The 21,480-nt window shown below is 39.9% G+C and overlaps 2 protein-coding genes across 2 annotated transcripts; both read right to left on the reverse strand.

Annotated features, from left to right (window-relative positions):
• Nucleotides 1-640: 640 nt before the first annotated feature.
• dcaf15 (DDB1 and CUL4 associated factor 15) lies at nucleotides 641-9,420 on the reverse strand. The gene is made up of 13 exons (XM_085356260.1): nucleotides 9,232-9,420; nucleotides 8,580-8,677; nucleotides 8,027-8,165; nucleotides 7,835-7,941; nucleotides 7,587-7,732; nucleotides 7,335-7,496; nucleotides 5,124-5,723; nucleotides 4,943-5,034; nucleotides 4,584-4,706; nucleotides 2,416-2,498; nucleotides 2,218-2,322; nucleotides 2,007-2,122; nucleotides 641-1,202 (listed from the first exon to the last, which is right to left on the reverse strand). Exons 1-13 carry the CDS (start codon nucleotides 9,418-9,420, stop codon nucleotides 1,147-1,149), a joined length of 2,016 nt encoding a protein of 671 aa, XP_085212386.1. The 3' UTR covers nucleotides 641-1,146.
• Nucleotides 9,421-10,405: 985 nt separating this feature from the next.
• Nucleotides 10,406-18,892, reverse strand: khsrp (KH-type splicing regulatory protein). Its single transcript, XM_085356261.1, has 18 exons — nucleotides 18,619-18,892; nucleotides 16,790-16,889; nucleotides 16,654-16,707; nucleotides 16,537-16,573; nucleotides 16,385-16,443; nucleotides 16,214-16,285; nucleotides 16,069-16,126; nucleotides 15,051-15,198; nucleotides 14,422-14,520; nucleotides 14,232-14,333; nucleotides 14,044-14,146; nucleotides 13,528-13,652; nucleotides 12,794-13,090; nucleotides 12,576-12,685; nucleotides 12,391-12,476; nucleotides 12,098-12,307; nucleotides 11,672-11,868; nucleotides 10,406-10,783 (listed from the first exon to the last, which is right to left on the reverse strand). The coding sequence occupies exons 1-18, from the start codon at nucleotides 18,706-18,708 to the stop codon at nucleotides 10,775-10,777; spliced, it is 1,956 nt and encodes a 651-aa protein (XP_085212387.1). The 5' UTR covers nucleotides 18,709-18,892; the 3' UTR covers nucleotides 10,406-10,774.
• Between the last annotated feature and the right edge of the window lie 2,588 nt (nucleotides 18,893-21,480).

A 21,480-nucleotide genomic window follows, 5' to 3' on the forward strand; every position in this document is an offset into this window, starting at 1 on the left:
TTGTTCTAATACATTCAACTAGTGAAATTTAAAAAAAAAAAAAAAAAAGTATAAATGTCAAATTATACAGATGTTTTATGGCTGTAGAAGGAGACGAACAAAATCTGATAAAAAGTCCAAAAGGTCTTTAGGCTTCAGACGACCAAACTGAAAATGTAACAAAGAATAAAAATTCTGACGGTTAGGAGCTCATGGAACCTTTTTAGCCTCACTGCAAATACCCAGTACTACACTAACAGACCCAAAACTCAGTTGCTTTATGGATCATGCAGATCTCACAAGTTGACAAGACTGTACGACATTTAAAGAAAAACAAAACACGTTTGTGTTTTATTTGTATGTTAATCGGTTAAACATGTGGAGTACTTTTACCTCTTCTCTGTGTATGTTTTCCTTGAGCGAAACCAGCTCTTTGCGTCTTTTAATGTAACTTTAGTATTAGACAGTGTGGTCTGTTCCAATGTTGGGCCTGTTCTGTTTTGTATATAAATGGTTCTAGTTAGGGAACCAGCACTGCTTCAGCTGAAGTCACATGACAACTTTTGTGGTAATTATTTCCCCTCCAGGCAAGATCTTCTCTGCAGACTGTTGGATTATTTTCATGTATCCAGTTATCATCACAGCACACTCATAACGCTTTTGAACATTTTATTTAAACAAAAGATCCCAGCAGAATACAGTCTGTATTCCATGCTGTCACTCATACAGCACGACAGCAGCCAGCTAAGCAGGTGACTCCTGGTTCCACTGACGAGGGTTTTAAAAAAAACAAAAACAGAAATCAAGTGAAGCAGTAGAGTTTTTCAAATTTCAAATACTGCAGCCTTACACACAGCTGGACAGAGCTGGTCCACACTGGATAAGAAATGAGTTCAGAAGCAGCAAAATCTGTTAAATTTCTCATACACCCACCTTGTACAGATATCACATACATTCAGTTACTCACACTCACTGACAATAAAACTGCCTTAATGTATAAAAACAAAAGTAAAAATGAAGTCTTTGTTCAGTCCAGCTCTTGGTTTGTAACACATGCTACAAACGGAGCCTCCGATTAAGGTCGATACTGCAGGTGAGCTCATGTCAACGTGTACTTCTGTGTGCTTTTCTTTATGTTGTTTGGACACATGTGGATCGCTTCTTCCTTCACAATACAATCCAGGTACACCGGTCACTATCTGCCAACACTTGCAGAGATGAGCCTGCAGGTGAGAAAAGAGCGGGACTTAACTCTCTCTCTCTCTTTTTCTTTTATTGATACAAAAGATGAAAACTAAAAATAAAATAAAATAAGACGTTTTTAACCCTCTGGAGGCAGGCGTTGCAGATTTGCAACAGTTAAAAACTAACAACCTGATTACCCCACATACATATTTTATGAGTTTTTTTTACTCAGAAGTACCACTGCAGGACTTGGTTGTGCATTAGCAACAAAAAGTTTAATTTGAGCCTGAGGGGGTTAAGGAAGAGAAGTCAGATCTCTATTTCTTTTTCAGTATAAGGAAGAAACATGAGTTTGGATTAAAGCTGCGCAGGGGATCAGTCTTTACTTTTTTCTCAGTTGACTTCTAGTATTAAGCTTAGTAATTTAATAGATGAGGTGGAATGTGATTTCATCATTGGTAACATAAAAACTCATCCCATATACTTAAAAAACAAAGCAATCAATTCATCTTTTCAATCAGTCAGAAACATTAGTCCAAATACACAGGTCCTTAACATCTGAGAAGTCTCATCTTTTAATGTTTTTGATGTGCTTTTGGTCTCTAAACAGGGGGCACAGAAAGCCTATTGCTGTCAAATGTTTGGTCCTAAACACAGAAAGAAAGTGCAGTATTTTTTTGGGACTAGAAAGTCAAAGGCTCTCTTGTTTATTCTGATCTTCTATCTTACAGCTCACTAAGGTCTCATTTCTCCAAAAAGGACTTAACATTTGGCAGTTTTTATTTTTGACAGATTTATTTGGGAGGATTTATGTTCATCTGTTTCTGTGTCTATATACTCACCCTTGTGGAGAGCTTCATTGGTCATGCGGTTGATGTAACGGGAGCTGCTCTCGGGGACAAGCCACTTCATCACCGTGTTCACACAGGACTTCCTGTACGAACTCCAGACGGTCCCGCTGACGGACAGACAAAACCTTTCAATACAACTGAACTAACGAGAAACAGGAGGCAGAGAGAACCTGTGTATGTGGTACAGGCTTGCAGGGCTCACCTTGTCTGACCCTTGACTTCTGTGAGGTCGCCAACACCCACAGTGCGACATACACCCGTGTTGAGGTCCCAGCTAACCTGCAGGTTGGAATGGTATGTGTTTGGCCTGAAAACAATAAGAGCCACCGGGTCAAAAATCCAAGGCGGGTCAAACAGGTGAGGGTCGAGGTGCTTTAGGGTAAAAGAGCAGGCGAAGTACCTGCAGTGCTCCTCGTCAGAGTTGGAGAATGCTAGTAACAGCAGACCAATGTTGATCATCACAATGTTGCTGTCTGGACACACCTGATACATATCAAAAACATGTTACCTACATGCAAAGTGTTCTTCCATGGTTCATGCACTAAATGTATGAAATTTAAATTAAGGAAATCAGAAAATTCCTAGTTGGAGAAAACTAGTGGACTAGAAATTTAAAAAAAAAAAAAAATGCAAAAAATTCATACAATCTACTGAACAGGCTTAAACACTGACTGTGTGTATTTAAGCCTTGCTTTTTTATTTTAAATTTAACCAGAAAGTCCCTTGAGATTAATATCTCTTTTCTTTTTTCAAGGGAAGCATAACCAAGGAAACAAAAGCCTGCAAAAATGATAAAGCTGCATTTTCCATAAACAGACAGCAACACATAATCTAAAATCCACCTCTGGAGCAACAGTTGCACTCTTCAGTTACAGAATCATTTATAAGTTCTTTAAACCCACCAGCAAAACAAAAACATTAACCTTTAGTTCTTGTTGTTATGAAGGTTACTCTGTGACCAAGGTGCAAAATAAGAGAACACTATGCCTCCAAGTTCTGCAAAAATACAAGTATCCTTAAGAGGTCTAAACGAGGGAAAAATCTTAAGTGTAGGTTTGTGACAAATCAGGAAGACTTTACTCCATTTGGCTTTGTTGTTAAAAATATACAAATAATATTAATAATAATAATAATAATAATAATAATAATAATAATAATAATGTGTATGTGTTAGTCCCCGTAGGGAAATTACTCCTCTGCATTTAAGTGAAGCAGTGGGCAGCCACCCGGGGAGCAGTGTGTAGGGACGGTACCTTGCTCAGGGGTACCTCAGGGTAGGTGTTCAGTGGGGTCGAACCCACAAGCTTCCTATCGTGGGGCAACCACTCTACCTACTGAGCTATCCCTGCCAATACTAGTCAAACTGTGATGTGTACTGGACAATAAATTAGATGCAAAAGTGAATCTAGACCAGGGGTAGGCAACGCCAGGCCTCGAGTGCCGGTGTCCTGCAGGTTTTAAAGCTCACCCTGGTTCAACACACCTGAATCAAATGATTAGTTCATTACCAGCCCCCTGGAGAACTTCAAGACATGTTGAGGAGGTAATTTAGCCATTTGAATCAGCTGTGTTGAATCAAGGACACATCTAAAACCTGCAGGACACCGGCACTCGAGGCCTGGTGTTGCCTACCCCTGGTCTAGACAATGATCTGTAGAGGCAGCAGCATTCCAGTAATTAAGTGTAACCATAACTAGGCTCTTTTAGGAACGAAGCATGTGCAAGTGTCTTCCTAACTCCAAAATCAAATTACTACAGGCCATATTACAATAATAAAAAACGAATTTAACCTTCAATTACTTCATTTAGGGCTCAATATGTTCTCTAAAAGTGAGTTTAAGATTCACAAAGGCAGGTATTTTTAGGATGACACTTTTTCAATTAAGTCCCAAGATATAAATACCAACATGATCTGAGATCAATTACAATTTGGAAAGTAACAAACACACTATTAGAATCAACTTTAAACAATGCAATACACCAGCCTGACTCAGAGGAGAGAAAGCGGAGGACTGTTTAAAACTAGGATTCACATTCTTTAAAAATCAAATCATATTTTAAATGTCGCTGAAATGTACACTTTGAGCTGTGCATAATATTGCTCACACTCAATATCAGATTAGTTGTTTTGCAGGCTGCTGTCTACATGTTGTAGCTGTGTCCCGTCACTAGCAACCAGTATTAAAAAAAAAAAAAAAAGTGGAACAACTAGTCTATGGACTTCTCTTGCTTTTGTTTGCAGTTGCAGATGATGATGTAACATTTTGGAACAAACAGTCACCATACCCTACTAAAACAACCAGCTAGTGGCTGCAGCGTCAGATGACTGATAAGTTACACAGCTTAGTTTTTAAGACCCAAAGGTTTAATGAGAACTGGTATTTGCAGTCCACGCCGTGATGCAACATGAAAGTACTGTTTTAATACTGTAAGACTTTATAATAAACACAATAAAAACAGTCTGCATATATGACAAGTTTCATAAAAGCTACAGCAACCTTGAGTCAGGTGTAAATTAGACAATGCGAGTGCCCTGAGCTCCGTGTGTGTGTGTGTGTGTGTGCTGACCTCTAATATCACAACATCATAGTCACTAAAGGAGCAGAACTGTGTGGCCCAGGCAGCATCACTCCTGATCACCTCATTGATTAGATATTCAAAATCCAGAGTCAGCTGCTCAACACAAACACTCTGCAAAACAAAAAGTACAAATTCATGATCAACCACACACACAAAAATACTCTGTACGTGTCCAAACTATCTCAGCTTTGCCTCTCTACCTTTGTCTTCAAAGTGTCTAATTCATGTCCATTCTGGTTACTCAGCCCTGTAACTCCAACATCCCCAGGACAGTTCTTACTTATTCCTTACTGCTACTTCCATACATGTTCTCCATTGACTTTACAGTCACATGCACCAACACCTACCTGTCCATTGTGTGGCCCTGTAACCAGCTGGAGGTTACGTCCTTTCAGATCTGTGACTGTGAAAGGCAGCTGGACTTTATCATCTTCATAACCTAGAAAAACAAATGAGGAAGAAATACCAGTCAGCATCTTTGGATCTGACCGGACACATTCTTTGACTCTGTCTTTTATCATCTCTCACCTCCGGCATTCTGCTCTGCTGCCCCTGGCTGTTGTAAGCGGTAGTGTAGGCGTGAGTAGTTTACATATCCAGGCTCACTGGGGCTGGCTTCCTGGCATGAAGACATAGTTGGAGTGGCTGACGGGGATGAGGAAGAAGAGGCGGGAGACATCACTTGTTCCGATACCTGTGGCAGACTATGGCTAACACCTGAGGTTAATGGTTGTAGTAAATTAGTCCTCTCTTCTACGCTCAACCCTTTACAACCACCCTCCTCTCTCACAGTCTCTGCAATGGTCCCTTTGTCTCCAGTTGACTGTACTGCCTCTTTTACACCACCATCAGACGTTCTCCTCTCCCCCTGGCCTTCACCATCTTTCCCTCCTCCCTGGGCTCGCCTGAAAAGGTCAGCAGCAAACTCCCGGGCTCGCATCGCTGCTTGTGAATGGCTAGGAGATGAGGGGACTGGAGTGGGTCTGCTAGGTGGAAGTCGATGTTCAGGAGATTCTTGAGGTAGTGAGGAAGAAGAGACCAAAGAAGAGGAGGAAAAAGACGTCGAAGCTTGACTTGACAGGGCTGCTCTCTTTGTGTAAAGGATTTGCGATGACTGACCCTGTTTACCTGAAGCAAACAAAGAAAAAGGAATGAAAAAACTAATAATGATAAAATCAGACAGCAAAACATCACTGTGATGGTTTTTTACTCTTGAAGACACAAACATTTTTAGGCCTCTACTCAGTGTAGCACTGTTCCTTCTAATCCTATCTGGAGATAAGAGTGAGTTGCTGTTTAAGGTGTGTCTATGAACAGCCGTGTTTCTGGATATGATCAACATATATGCTCCTACAATTAACAAAGCAAACAAAAAAAGATATTTGTACATGGACACACAATGCACCCATGCATTAAAAAAGCAAAAACAACTGATGTTAACATCCTGACAGCAAAAATAAAATATTCTTTTTAAAGAGGGGGGGGGGGGGGGGGGGGGGGGGGGGAAGAGAGAGAGAGAGAGAGAGATAGTGGTTGCAAAACTTCTGAGTCTTTTCACTGTCACCATCTCGGTGTTTTGCAATGAGATGTGATGAGCAAGGTGCACATCTGAGAAACCGAGCACTACCACACGTTCACAGGCTTTTACCCGCTTAGCGACTCAAAAACAGAAAAAAAATCTACAAACTCAACATCACGGTTTATAGAACTTGAAACGTGTGACTCATAACCTACAGTGGGGCAAAAAAGTATTTAGTCAGCCACCGACTGTGCAAGTTCCCCCACTTAAAATGATGACAGAGGTATGACAGGATGAGATCTTGCGTGGAGCCCCAGATCGAGGGAGATTATCAGTGGTCTTGTATGTCTTCCATTTTCTGATGATTGCTCCCACAGTTGATTTTTTCACACCAAGCTGCTTGCCTATTGTAGATTCACTCTTCCCAGTCTGGTGCAGGTCTACAATACTTTTCCTGGTGTCCTTCGAAAGCTCTTTGGTCTTGGCCATGGCGGAGTTTGGAGTCTGACTGTTTGAGGCTGTGGACAGGTGTCTTTTATACAGATGATGAGTTCAAACAGGTGCCATTCATACAGGTAACGAGTGGGGGACAGAAAAACTTCTTACAGAAGACGTTACAGGTCTGTGAGAGCCAGAGATTTTCCTTGTTTGAGGTGACCAAATACTTATTTTCCACCCTAATTTACAAATAAATTCTTTACAAATCCTACCATGTAAATTCATGGATTTTTTTTTTCACATTCTGTCTCTCACAGTTGAAGTGTACCTCTGGTGCAAATGACTGACCTCTGTCATCATTTTAAGTGGGGGAACTTGCACAATCGGTGGCTGACTAAATACTTTTTTGCCCCACTGTAAGTGTCTACTGAAGTCACAGATTAGGGGAGATGAGAGCAATTTCCCTATTTGCAATCGTAAGTGATTTTGCAACCAGTGCAAAATCACTTGCCTGCTGGCAAACAGAATGAATGCAGAATTGAGGATCTTCCAACACTGCCTTTCTCTTTTATGCTCAGAAACTGCATCCATTATATTACCAGTCTGTGTATGTGCACAGTCTGCAGAGTCTGGGTGGTCTGAAGTTTTCAGCTGCGTAAACCCTTGTGGACTCATTGATAAGGAAACTCATAATGTGGTGATCTTAAATCCATAAAAATCTTATCTGACGCATTATAAAGAGATGAGAAATGTGGCAATTTTACTATTTGTGTGTGTCTTACCTGGGCAGAGTGAGATGCCACAGGCTACAAGAGAGTAGCTAGTGTTTAACAGAATGACCTGGTCCTTCTTAAGCTGGAAAGCTGGCTGAAAAGTGGGGAACGGATATACCACCTGGTACCTGCTGTTGAGCACATATCCGTGTTCAAGACACTCACCACTTCCTGTGGAAAAAAAGTGATGTCTGATGAGAGTGAGAGAGGAAAACGTAATGAGAGTGGTGAAGTAGTAGCTCTGTATGTGTTTTTGTTAACCTGTGCGTATAGTAGTGACTGAAGGAACAGGACAGCACTGAGCACAAGGTTTAGGAGGTGGCATGGAGGCGATGGTGATGTAGATGTCTCTATTGTTCTCATCACTCATCATTAGATTCATCAGGACTGAGTTGGAGCTGCGTGTACTTAGCAGAAACATACACACCAACACATAATTTAGCCATCACTACCTGTGGCTTGCAATAAGGTTATTTTTGCCATTCATAAAAATAATTATCATTCCTTACTTGAAGCCGAAGATGACAATTTTGGAGTGATCATTTGGCCACTCACATACTGTAAGGTACAGGTCACTGTAGATTTCCTCTCCTGCAAACAGTCGCACATGATGGACCTAAAGAGAAACCAAAGGAGTTAAAGAAAATAAAAATAAATTCTACAATTATATTTATATATTACAATTAGATTTTTTTTTTTACCTGCTTGAGTCTGCTGTGCAGGTTAAACTCCCACCAATAAAGATGATAAGTATAGAAAGAGAAATCATCATCTTCTCCACAATCACTGGTGTAAGACAGAACGTAGCGTCCACATTTGGTGAAGCCAAGAAAGATGTGCCTGAAAACAAAAAGATAAAGTACTGGTGTCATATATGCTCCACAATGAACAATACAAAATAACAACAATTACCCACCAGACATCCTCAGAATCTGCTAATTCCTTTTTTTAAAAATACAGTAATGTTATCATATTCAAAGAACATATGGAAAATTTTATTTTCATACTATGAATATTTTCTGAGTACCAGGTACTGAAAGTACACCAGAGGCGGGTGGAAACTTGGTGCTTTTAACAAATTTTTTCCAGCATCTTTGAACCCTCATAACTTCAAGAGACAGCTCTGATTCAGTCACCAATAATCCCAGTCTATTTGAGATGCAGCCAGTGTGGTATACATGCATGTAATGAAGCATACTGTGCCAGTCAAGGTTCTTTAATCACAGTAAAACAATGCAGTAAACACATACGTACCCTGCTCTGAGGAACTCCTCGCTTACGATGTTCTTCAATGGTACACACACTCGAGGTGGCAGCTTCCTGAACAGGCGCTGAGAAAACTGCCCTGACAGCTGCAGGAAAGAAACCACAGTGGAGGTAGATATAGCTAATTAGCACACGGTGTAACATAAAGCCCAAAATACTTTGCAATTTTGCTGTGCTTCATCTTCGTGTAATGCCCAGCACAGTAAGACGACACGAACAGTACATGAATTACGCTTGATGCACAAAGACTGCCATTAAATCTGAGGTGTGCTGCCGCGGTTGAATAAACGCTAAAGCTGACTGGTAAAGTTAAAACTCAGATCAAATAGACCTTTACAAATGTGGCTTAAGTGGCTAGCACTTTAACACGGTTCGGTTGCATTAAAATGTGTATGGGCCATCTGCAAACCAACTTGGGAAGTAAAATGGATAAATATCATAACATAGAGCAGGGAAGCTGCATTGTTTTACAGTTTGGAGCATTAGCCACCTGCCAGCCGTTGGCTGTTATTAAGTTAGCCGCGGTGCTAGTTAGCAGCTAGCTCCTAGCTGGCCTCAGAAGCTCCTGAAACCGTAGAGGCCTTCTCTTTGACGGCTCATTCTAAACCTTTCTCTTCAGGTCCTGCTGATGCATGCCTACCTTTCCGCGCATAAGAAGCTTCACGACATGGTCTTTGTGTTTTCTTTGGCTTTTCTGTTTGCTGTCGTCCTTTTCAGATTTCGAGCTGGGCGCCATCTCCCCCTGAACTGTTCCCAGTTGCCCGTCAGAGGCCCGTCCCGATTGGCTCACAGGCTGCACGGGGCGGCCCTCATTCGCCAGTACTCGCATCCATCAAAACCCCAAACAGAAGTAAGTCACGACAAGGGGAACATCCCGAGGGAAGCAACCACAAAGGAAGACATGCATGCGTTTGTTTGTTTTTTGACGTGCCTAGGATTTTAGTTACAAATAGGCAGGTGTGAAAATTCTTCTTAGTGATCTGATATAAAAAATAACCTGGGAAAATTTGTCAAGACATTAAGAATGAGATGAGATATACGAAGATGTTTAGTGAGATTGTGACGTCCACTTGGATTTTTTTATTTTCATTTATCTGATCTTATCTTACTTGTCAGGGGTAATATTTTGTATCCCCTACAATACTATTAAAGAGGCTATAGTTTTTATCTCAGTGTTGAAAACTTTCAAATATGAATAAAAAACATTAAACTTGAAAGAATAACTTTAATTTTAGGCATATTAGCTAATGTGGCATTACAAACAGCACAGGGGATTATCACACAAGACTGGTAATTGAATGTTTTTATTTAAGTATTTAAAAACAAGCTGTAAAAAACAAAAACAAAAAGAAAAAAAAATAAATCAGCATACAATAAGAGAACTTACTGGAAAAGAGACTATTCTTTTCATTGTAAAGATGTAGAAATGAAACCAAGGGCAGTCAAGCACACAAACACATACATGCACAAAGAACCAGCCTACATAACTGCAGGACAGTTAGTGCCTTATTACAGCCAACTTACACACGGTCTTCTGTTCAGTAGCATACACTGTATACAGACACAAGACTTGCCCCTTGAGGAAAATCACAGAGAATGTAATTAAAAATAAGAAATTATGACAGCAGGGACAAGTTCACCTGCAACTTAAACACTGGAATCTTTTTTTGTAAAAAAACTGAAGTTTAAAAAAGTACCAAGAAGAAGAAGAAGAAGAAGAAGAAAAAAGACCAACAACTTCTGCCATACAAACATAATTTTTTGAATATATTCAAAATACTGCTAGACAGTTTTTACCTTCAGCAAACAGAAGGGGAAAACTACTGACATGTGAGTCATTGTTGAGATGCTGTTGTGCTAGCTTGCAAGAAAAGATGCTTATTATTTCACATTTAAGAAAAAAATTCCAAACCATCTGATGTATTACAAGGTGAAGGTGAGGTGAAGGGGTAAGTTAGTGCTTTTTTTCAATACATCTGCAAAACGCATTCCCTTTTGAATTTCATTAAAAAAAATTAAACAAACAGGAAGGTTTGAATACAAAATGTCTGAGAGGATGAGTTAACCACAGGCTTATTGTCCTATTAAAGCCCAAAAAAAACTGGGAATTTAAAAAAACAAACAGACAAAAAAAACCAAGCCCGGAGATTCAACACATCTGCCCAACAGAACACGTCACACGTTTACTGGGCCTGAAAAGAAGAGAAAAGATGTCATAGAGAAGCACTGATCTAGTCACACTAATAAAAGACAAAAATGTTCTTACAATCAAAATCAACAGTTGATGTAGTCGATTTCCTGGTATTAACTTTTTTTTAAAAAGGCCTTTTCTGTTTTTTTCAACCATTTTCTTTTAGTATTAAGTTTTACCATATTTTCTAGTTCTTCTCAAATTCAGTTGATATACCCTTATGGTACTAAAGAGTCATTTTAAATTTTGATTTATAAATGTTTATTTGCTTTGTTCCATCTTCTTGTCAGTTATCTGTAAAATACTTTGAACTGAAGGTAACTTGCATGAAAGGTGCCAAATAAATAATTCAACGTAAATGCCATTTCCATCTTTAGACAGAAGAATATGGAAACTACTGATGTGGTTGATTTAAGCTACTGGTTGAGAAGCTTAACCCAAGATAAAACATCCCTGGTTCATATAAAAAAATCCTACGTGTAATTGAGCTTAACTTCATCGGTGAACTCATACCTGTGATGGTTGGAAACATCATTGCTGGCCTTTTGACCAACCCACTTTGACATAGATGCATATACATTTTTGCATGTTACCATTCCAACTGAACTACAAATCACATATATCCAGATCTTGCTTTTTACTCCATCTTTACACAAGGCGGTGTCCATTTGTTACCCTGCTTCCAGAACAGTTTTGTAGCCTACCATAATGTTATCTCATAGCTGTGAGGATCACTCTATTATCCATTTTTACAGAATTCTATACACAAAATTTGGGGAATTATTCCCAAATTAATTCTTTTTTCATTAATTAAATATATAGCCAATTAATTAGTTTAGTTTACCCCCTTCCAAGCAGCCATGAGGTCAGTTTTAAACATCAGCCATACCTGTTGTCCCTGCTGTGGAGCAGCTGCTTGTCCAGGAGCCTGGCCTGTCTGTCCATAGTAGGCAGCCTGCTGTCTGTAGTACTCAGCCCAGGCTGCACTGTAGTCCTGCTGGCCACCAGGTGCAGCTCCTCCTGCTGCAGCTGCTGTGGGGGCTGCTGCTGTGCCTGGAGCAGCTGCTGCCCCTCCTGCTGGCTGAGCTGGAAAAGAAAAACAAGTGCAAACATACATTATATATGTACAGTTACATGCTACAAGCACATATGGATGAATGAATAATATATTAGCATTAAAGTCACTTGTGAGATGGCAGCACATTTGACGGTTGTGACTTTTTAAATTCTTTAAGAATTAAATATTTGAAGTTGTTAAAGGCTGTCAGTTACAGACTTAATAAACATTATTTACTCAAAATTAGTTCCAACTTACTCATGCCCATCTTCTTATAATACTCTTCCCAAGCCTTGGTGTAGTCTGGCTGACCCCCAGCAGTCTGGGCTGCCGGGCTCTGGTCCCCTGGTGGTGCTGCTGCTGCAGGAGCTCCTGGATTCTGAGCTGGCATTGTCCCCCCTGGCTGCTGCCCGTAATATTGTGCATAGTAGGCTGCCCATGCTGCATTTGGGTCTGCTGCAGCCTTATCTAATTGGGAAAGATGAAATTGAGTTGAGGAATAAATAATAAAGTACTGAAACAAACAAAAGAGAAATAAATAAAGGACTTACTGGGGTCATATGGATTTGGGGCTTGCCACTGCTGATAGGCATTTCCCCAACCCTGAGAATACTGGGCACCACCTGGTGCAGCTCCACTGCAGAGAGACGGGACAGTTAAAGCATAAACCACCTACTTATATGAGTTAACCCTGAAAGAAAACACACTGGCACAACTATTTACACACTGTACTTACTGAGGAGCTCCACCAGGAGGCCCTGCATTATAAGGGTTCGGATTATAGGGACCCATTGGACCAGGTGGCCCTCCTGGACCAGGACCACCACCCACAGGACACAATGGGGCCTGGAAAAACAGGGAATAAAAATCATTATACCAATAACTTCAGACTGCATGGGATCTTTAGGCAGCTGCTTAAAGTCATTCTCTGCTTTGTAAGTAATGTGAACCTACCTCAATCTTCTCTTCTATAAGCTGCTTTGCATGATCAATCTGTTGTGGAGACCCTCTGATGGTGAACAGTTTGAAATTCGGGTCACCGTTTGGAGGTGGCTGACGAGATATCTCCACAAATGCACCAGTTTGCTGGTTGATGGACTTGACATTCTCTCCTCCTCTGCCAATAACAAGCCCACATTTGTGAGCAGGGATGGAGAAAGTCATCTCACCTCCTGGTGGACCCCAGTTCCCTTGGCCTCTACCCTGCCCTCGGCCACCAGGTGGCATACCACCACCAGGACCCGGTGGACCCTGTGAAAGAAACATGCCACATTCTTTTTAATTAACACAAAATTCAACATTAAAATTTCTTAAAGAGGCCCTTAATAAACATGTGTAACATTTCAAATAATGAGGTCAGTGTTTATAACAGTTATCCCTGGGTGCCAAAAGTTCAGGCTGAAGACTGACTTAATGGTCATCTCAGCCACACAGCTTTGGCCCCACCCACTTTGTGTTTGCACCTTCTCTGTTTAATGGCTAGCCTATCTAGAGAGGAAAAGAGGAGCTAAAATGATCTGTTTCATACACATAACCTGAGGGTCTGCATAAACACCCAGTATGCAATAAATAAGGATTATTTGGAATCATGCAAAGCTACTCTAGCATAATCCAAGAAGAAAAAATATGTAGTTTAAATTGAGCATTTTAAATTACATCCCCTGCCCGTCTCTTCAGCGTGTACTTACCCCTTGCCCACCCTCCTCTCTGGCACGGATGCTCTGTAGCAGGTCAGTGATGATCGAGGCAGCGTGCTGACACTGGTCTGGTGGACCCATAATATAAGCAATCTTTTCAGGACCTGTACCATCATCTGTAAAGAGTAGGAAAATGACAGTTGGGTTTATTGATGAGAGTCCACACTGAGACAAAAACAAACAAACAAAAATTTCTAGCCACCAATACTGAGTAGATGTATGTATGGTATAAATGTGAACATCCTAGGTGACTTCCTTCTCAGTTATCACACCCACAAGACTTTCAGAAAATTTGAGCTCTGACCTTGACCTCAAGGTCAAAGTCACGATTCAAATTCATCCAAGATTTGTAGCAGATGCACCTATGGTATGAATTTCAAAACTATGTCATCTCATTTTCGAGTTATCGTATTCCCAAACTTGGGTGTCCACGTCGCCCACCTCCCCAGTGGGGTGAAGATATTTTTCAATTTTATTACATGCAGTGAAAGTAGAGTGAGAGTGTACCTGGTTTAAACTGTATTTTCACGCCAGCATCACTCTGGATCTTCTTGATCATCTCTCCACTGCGACCAATCACAACTCCCACAGAGTGCCGCGGGACAGCTATCTGTAACATTAAATAAACACTTAACCATTCAGAGTTGATGTGTCTCACTGTGCTGGTCGAATTCAAACACACTGTCTTTACTCACTTCTATGCCCCCTCCTCCCATCCTTGATCCATATTCATTCCTCTCTCCAAAACCCTGATGTTCTCTCTCTCGTAGGATCTCATTAACCATCTCCTTAGCTTGCTAGAAAGGCAACACAATGAAAAATTTTAACCAACAGCAGCTTAACATATTTCCCGCACAAATGAAACCACTCAACCCAAAACGGTACCTGGACTTTGTATGGGTCTCCAATGATACGAAGAGGTTTATCTATGTTGGGTGGCTGCGACGCATCTTGGATAAGAATCATTTTGACTCCAGCTCGCTCCTAAGAATTAAGGAAGAGGTATATTACAGACACATGGCAGACTAACCAAACTTCGGCACATCAGACTGTCCATTTGTTGCACTTGGATTTCGTACTATGTGATATGTCAGGTGTTATTTGTAATAATAATTTTTTTCCAAATATTTTTATGCTTTAATTTCTACAGCTCCCTCATCTTGGAATTAAAAACAACCTTCAGGAGATGGTCTAAATGTTTAAAGTCACTTTATATGACCTTGAGTTACCTCAGGTTCTAAATGTTACTCCTGATAATTAAGGCCTTTCTTGGCACAAATCAAAACAATTAACTGTTCTGCTGTTTTAGTTTTCCCCAGCTTCAAGTTTGCAACTTTGATTGTTACTTTAATTATATACTTAATTTTGTGCATTTTATGCGCACATTTGTTTGCGTTACTAGTTTATGCAACTACTGATCTCTGCACTCTTACAAAAGCAGTGTTGCTGGCTATCTTTTCCTGGTTAAATAAATAATCATCACCATCTGTATAACTGAATGCTGCATGTGTCACCTGCAGTTGTTTGATAGTCTCTCCTCCTTTGCCAATAATAAGGCCAGCCTTTCCAGCAGGGATTATCATCTCTTGCATGGAACTTGACTGACCATTGGTTGACTCGTGACCTCTGGACACAATGTCATCTAGAATCGCCCTGGCTCTCCTGCAAGCAAATTCATATCAAGGTCATGAAATGATTGAAGAACACATGGTTAATGTGGCACAGACGCAACCTAGTTAACATTTCACACCATTACTGCAGAAAGTCCAAGCAACTTTTACAGCACACAGTATGGCATTGCCTCAGAAAGCTGCAAGGATTTGAACAGGTAACCCTGCCAAATGTTTATAATAAGGACTATCTCCCAATGTGACTGTAGGTACGACCTAGGACCAACCAACAGGAATGCTGCATGAAATAACACGCTGATCCAAAAAAAATAAAAATAAATCATGATTGCCTCAAGGAGGACAAAGAATGGGAACAAGCTACAGCAGTCACAGCCCATGATTCAATATTTTTTAAATCACCATGCAGCCAACCTGTCTTGTTGTCCTAGACAAGTTTCATTAGATCTATGTTGCACAGAGTGCCTTAGAACTGATAAAGCTTCTGACATCTTATAGTATCCAAGCAGTTACACAACATGTCCAAATCCCTGAGAGCACGCCAACTTCCTCCAGTCACCTAAAGATTCATGGCATACATACAATAGCAAACAAACAATGATTAGTTTAAGGACCATATTTATGGTTTAAGCTTAATATAGGACACAGACAACACAGAGTCATGTCTTAGAGGCCAAACTCATCCCAATAGTGCAAACCACTGAAACTTAACAAGTACACAGGAAATAAAGATTTCACACAATCTAAAGCTGTACCAGGAGGTTTGTCTATCATTTAACTAGGCTGGCCATCAATCTCGTTACCATTTCTCCCTACAGATATTAATAATGAAATAAAATTTACCACAAACCAAACTTCTTGACAGCTTTTCCCAATATTTAAAAGACTTAAAGGACCAACTTACTGTATGGCATCGGGTGATCCTGTGAGGGAAATGCTTCTTTCTGGCAGACCAACACTGTCTGTGGATTGATATGATAACAATTATAAATCAAAAGGGACGATGGTATATCGATGAGGCACCGTTTACTTAACTAATCACAGCTCACCGTGTGCAATTTGGACTTTGCAGCCAGATTCTTGCTGAATTTTGTTAATCTGTTCGCCTCCTCGCCCAATGACTTTAAGGAAAACAGAAGAATGTTGAGTTTAGTCTGAACATGTGTAACATAGCAACACGGGAATAATTTGTACAGTTTATGAAGGGTTTGTCTACTCACTGAGCCCAACCATGCTATCAGGCACTCTGCACTCTTCTGTCATTGTGGAGGGCCTTACACTGCAGACACATGATCGTGAATAAATAATGACATACAGTGTTTCAACAATAAACAGCAAAAGGTGTTTACATAAAGAAAAATAAAAGTCAAACCTTTGCTGGGACAGAGCAGCTAGCTGAGCTCCAATAGCTGTAAGAGATTCAAAACTGGTGAGCAGGTGGAAACTGAGCAAAAAGGAGTTATTGTAACTAGAGAATTGTTTAACGTACACATTGCAGAATCTCTTTCACTCTGTGATGCTACCTTCTTGGCATCGGGTTCATCTGGAAACAAAAATAATAGTAAGCCTTCAAAGTGGAGTAAAGGAAACTGTAGACAGAGTCCAAGTTTGATCAGATTTTCTACCTCCTTCTTCCAGGGATCGTTTCTGTGATGTGAACGGGTAGCTCTCGGCTCCTCCGTTGTTTGTCGGGGACACACCGTCGCCACCAATTTTAGCTGCAATCTGGAAAGAGGTGAATACTGGATTAAACCAGAAACCTTTGCAAAGACACCATTAAGACATCTGAAATGTGTCTATTTTGGTAAGAAATCTTTGACATTGCTTGGAGCTTTCAGACATGTTCAGCTCATGTCATATAAATAAAAGATCTTCACATTTAAAACTGCAAATCAACAGACACATGAATATATGTTTAATTATGAGGAGATAATGTAGTGCTAATAAATGATGCTCCCACGGCATTCAGGGGTTTGGGTTGTTTGTTACAAAGAAAGAGTAGAAATTTTGAGAGATGTGAGCATGTGCCAGGTTGGGAAGAATAAACTAATGATAATATTGCAGTGCATTGAATCCCTACAAAACTGATCATCATTCTCTTAATATTATATATAATTGACTACAGATTTGTATCAGACTTTTCATTAACCCTTCACTGCATAGTGCTGATATGGACACTGTCTTGTTTAAGAATTGCTGGTACAAATGATTTAGTTATCATTTTAACTCTGGTTATTCTTACAGTCCAAAACAATGTTTAGTTCTGCTCCACATTATAAATTAAAAAGATGTGATCCCCAGGTCTTTTAATGTCCCTTTTGTATCACAGAAAAATGGTTTAAAAAAAGCTTTCATGTGTCAAGTGGCTTCTGTTTGGAATAAATTATCTTTAAATGTCCATTTTATCACTGTTTTAAACAAGCTTTGTTTTTGACTTATTATGTTTTCAGTAAGTCTATTCGTTTCTATTTCTATGTCTATTCAGTATGTTCATTTATTTCTTCTCTAACTGAATAACTTAATAGGTTCGTTTTGTATGATGGTGTAGTTTAATTTGCTTTTTATTATTGGTTATTGTTGGTTCGCCTTTGTTGTGTTATGCATTATAATAAATATCTTACCACTTGTTGTATAAATGTTTGTTCTGACTCCCTGGGCTTATCCACATATAATTGATCAAATATTAAGTACTTATTATAATATTAGAAGCCACTTTGAAACATGAGCCATTGTGACTGTGCCCCAAATTAATGGAAGCACGACAGTCAGACAACCCGACACTAATTTAAATCTAATAAATCAAAGAAACTATAATCCAATGCTAGCAGTCCCTTCAAGTATCACAAATAACCTTAAACGATCTTAATTTATCAAAAAATATTAATTTAATATATCTATATTCAACATCTCAAAATATAACTATCACCAGATAAAATATACGATGTGTTTTTTTATTTTGTTGAAATAAACAACTATACTTGTTAATGAAAATAGCCATTAGCTGAAAAATAACCCTTTACAGTGAAAAAAAGTAAACGATGGCTCCTGAACTCTTTTCAGTCAATGGTCTACATGAAACAAAACAGCCATAATGCTATAATACAGTTACCTAATAAATGCCTCATAAATGAATGGAGATGATCCCCATATAACAGCTAACCGTTAACTAACGGGTAATAAGTAAATGTTGCTTACTTAGCCCAAGTTCACTAAATTTACCTCAAGGATCGCGGTAGGGACAAACATTTCATTTATGTAACAGAGCCATGCTAACACACACAATTCAATTGCCTCGATCTGAACAGAAAGTAGGGCAAATGAATGGCTTTGCTATTAGCTAGTGTGCTACCTCGCTAACTAAAGCTAACGTTACTGGTCGTTATGCTAGCTGCGGTTTCAGAGCAGCTAATTAGCTCGCCGGCTGACTCCTCTCGTAGTCGAGCGCTTGGATTACCTGTCTGGCTCGCTGAACGGCATCTGCGAAAGCGTCGTTTTTCATTCCTGCTCCGACTCCATTTGATGGCAGAGAGCTGTAATCAGACATGCTGCTCCCAGAGGGCTAACACAAACACGCGCGCGCGCGCGCACACACACACACACAGGGGGGGCAGGCAGGCTGGACGGCTTTGGCCGGGTCGAGCTGCGCAGAAGCGGGAAGGTTAACAGGAGCGTACAGGGAGACACCGATGTGTGTGAGATCTCCTACCACGCCGGCAAACTTCCCTGCTTGAAATAACCAATCAATGCATGTTCGACCCCGGGTTTTCTTCTTCCTCTTCCTTGTACCTTTGAGGGTTAAATTGTTAAAAATTTCAAACACAATAAAAAAATGTCGCCTCCATCTGGACTGGAGCGTAGTTGCACTGAAATTGCACAGAAACCGATGTCTAGTCATCTCAGTGGTTTTTCTTTCAATGTGTTCAAGTAATTGTATTATGGTAGGCTTTTTAACTGTATTTTTTAGCTTAATAACATTATATCACATATGTAATTTCCTTATGTAGAGATACACCATGAAGACATTGCAATGGATGCTTAAATTCATGTTTATGTAATTGCTGATACAGACAGTGTTTGCGAGTAACGGAATACATGTACCGGCGTTACGTATTTAAAATGCAAAATATGAGTAACTGTATTCCGTTACAGTAACCTTTTAAAGGGTGGTATTCAGAATACAGTTACTTTTTAAAAAAAAAAAGGATTACACGGTGGTCTTTTCCTGTTTCACATGTTAGGCTATGACATCTCTATTTTTGGTAATTCCACGCCAGGGAAACCCAAACAAAACACGCATTAAGAGGCTCTAATGTCTGCATCTCAATCTCGCGGCCCATGTCACCCCTACTTGCGGCCGCATAATCACGTGAATAAATATTTTTAAAAAGTTATTCACAAAAATGATTTAATATGAAGGCAATAGGCAGAGTGTTACAGGCATAGCCCTAAATAATGTAGCCTGATGGGCAGTGTAGTGCGTGCTGCAGGGAGAATGGACTGCCATACCCGTGCGTGTGTGAGCGCGAGGAAGGGAGAGAAAAACTGAAGTGGAAAGTCAGAGTTGTCACCGAGCAGAATCGGGAGATGGAAGCATGTAAATGTAATAATAACCACTGCAGCCAAAAAGAGTGCCTGACGAGCCCAGTTGTAAGTAAGCTGTTAAGACTCGACTGTACACTGTGTTCTGTTTTCCTTCGAAGCAACCTTTCAACGCCTCTCTCTGTCTCGCTAGCAAAGTTGACCCAGACAAGTTAAGGGTAGCTAGTTTTCGGCTACAAGCCCGCCAGAAGTCTCTTTACGACGGCTCGGAGCCGCAAACCTGTTTTATATACACGTGAATAGTTTTCAGAGATCGCTGCAAAAAGTGCAGCCTTACCTAATGTCCACCCTGTTACTCATTTTATATTAAGATTTAAAAATCTAGTTGGTATTGGTATGGTGAGTAACCTTCAGTAATAGTAATAAATCACACAGCAATAGTACATTCATGTAGTTGTAAAAAGCATGATAATATATTAAGTAATCCAAAGTATTCAGAATACATTATACCCTTTGGCTCTGGTCCTGACAACCAGTAGCGGTTTTTAATACGGGCGGTTGCCCGGGGCGGCATCGTTACATACAGCATACATACCGCTACATACAGTCCAGTATATAGAGAGACGAGACGACGAGACTCCAGTTACAGCAGTGCAAGTAAACAAACAATAAATATAAGAAGAGTAAAAAAGTAAATATACACTTTACAACTAGGGATAAAGGGACCAATAACAATTTAAAATTTATAGTTTGATGATTTAAAGTCTCACACACAACCTGTCGAAAGGGCAGGCGGCCGGCTGCTTCCAGAGCACATTTCATTCATAATGTTGTCAGTCCAAGCCCATTATGTATTCATGATTTGAATCCTGGGTTGTGCGAAATCCCAGACATAAACCCTAGACAAAGTGAATCTGTGAACTAAGGTGTAGGTCTATTAGGTTATGTTGTGGTGATGCTCGGGTTGGGGAATGGGTGTTCGTACTGGAGTGCAAAATTAAAACCAAGATGGACAAGAAAAGTTCAAAGCCATCAAGTCCTCAGCTTAGAAAAAATAGAAAAGAAGAGGAGGAGAAACAAGCAAAAGATACAGGTAAGCAGATGTGTCATTGGATAATGGCAGGACATGTAGCCTGAAACTATCAGAATCAGAATACTTTATTAACCCCTAAGGAAATGATGTGGGTTACAGTTGCTCCAAGAAGAAATGGTAAAAAAAAAAAAAAAGCAACAGTAACAGACTAAACTCCAAACATACATCTGTCATGACTTTAAAAAATAAAAACTGGATGTACAAGTTTTCATTTTTTTATATCACCAATAATATTTGGCTCAGTGCTAAGTGCCTTAGCAAGATGCACCTCAACCAAACACTTTTGGTAGCCATCAACAAGCTTCTAGTACAATTATTGTTGGATATTTGACCACTCTTCTTGGCAGAATTGGAGTTCATTTAAACTGGTTGGTTTCCTGGCACAGATCCATTTTCAACAGTGTTGAGAACTTTGGGAAGGCCATTCAAGGAGCTTTAGAATAGAATAGATTTTTATTGTCACTGCTACAAGAACAATGACACACAGTTTGGCATCTTTCCATTGTGTGAAATACACAATAACGTAACATTTACACAAGAAAGATATGTGTAAGTTATACATACAAATGCATACATACGGATACACCCACCCATACATACATACATACACACACGCACACACACACACACACACACACACACACACACACACACACACACACACACACACATATATATATTATA

Source organism: Diplotaxodon limnothrissa, linkage group LG6, assembly GCF_057381915.1.
Source record: "Diplotaxodon limnothrissa isolate DT_005_m linkage group LG6, D_limnothrissa_male_GT1.1, whole genome shotgun sequence".
NCBI classification, from domain to species: domain Eukaryota; kingdom Metazoa; phylum Chordata; class Actinopteri; order Cichliformes; family Cichlidae; genus Diplotaxodon; species Diplotaxodon limnothrissa.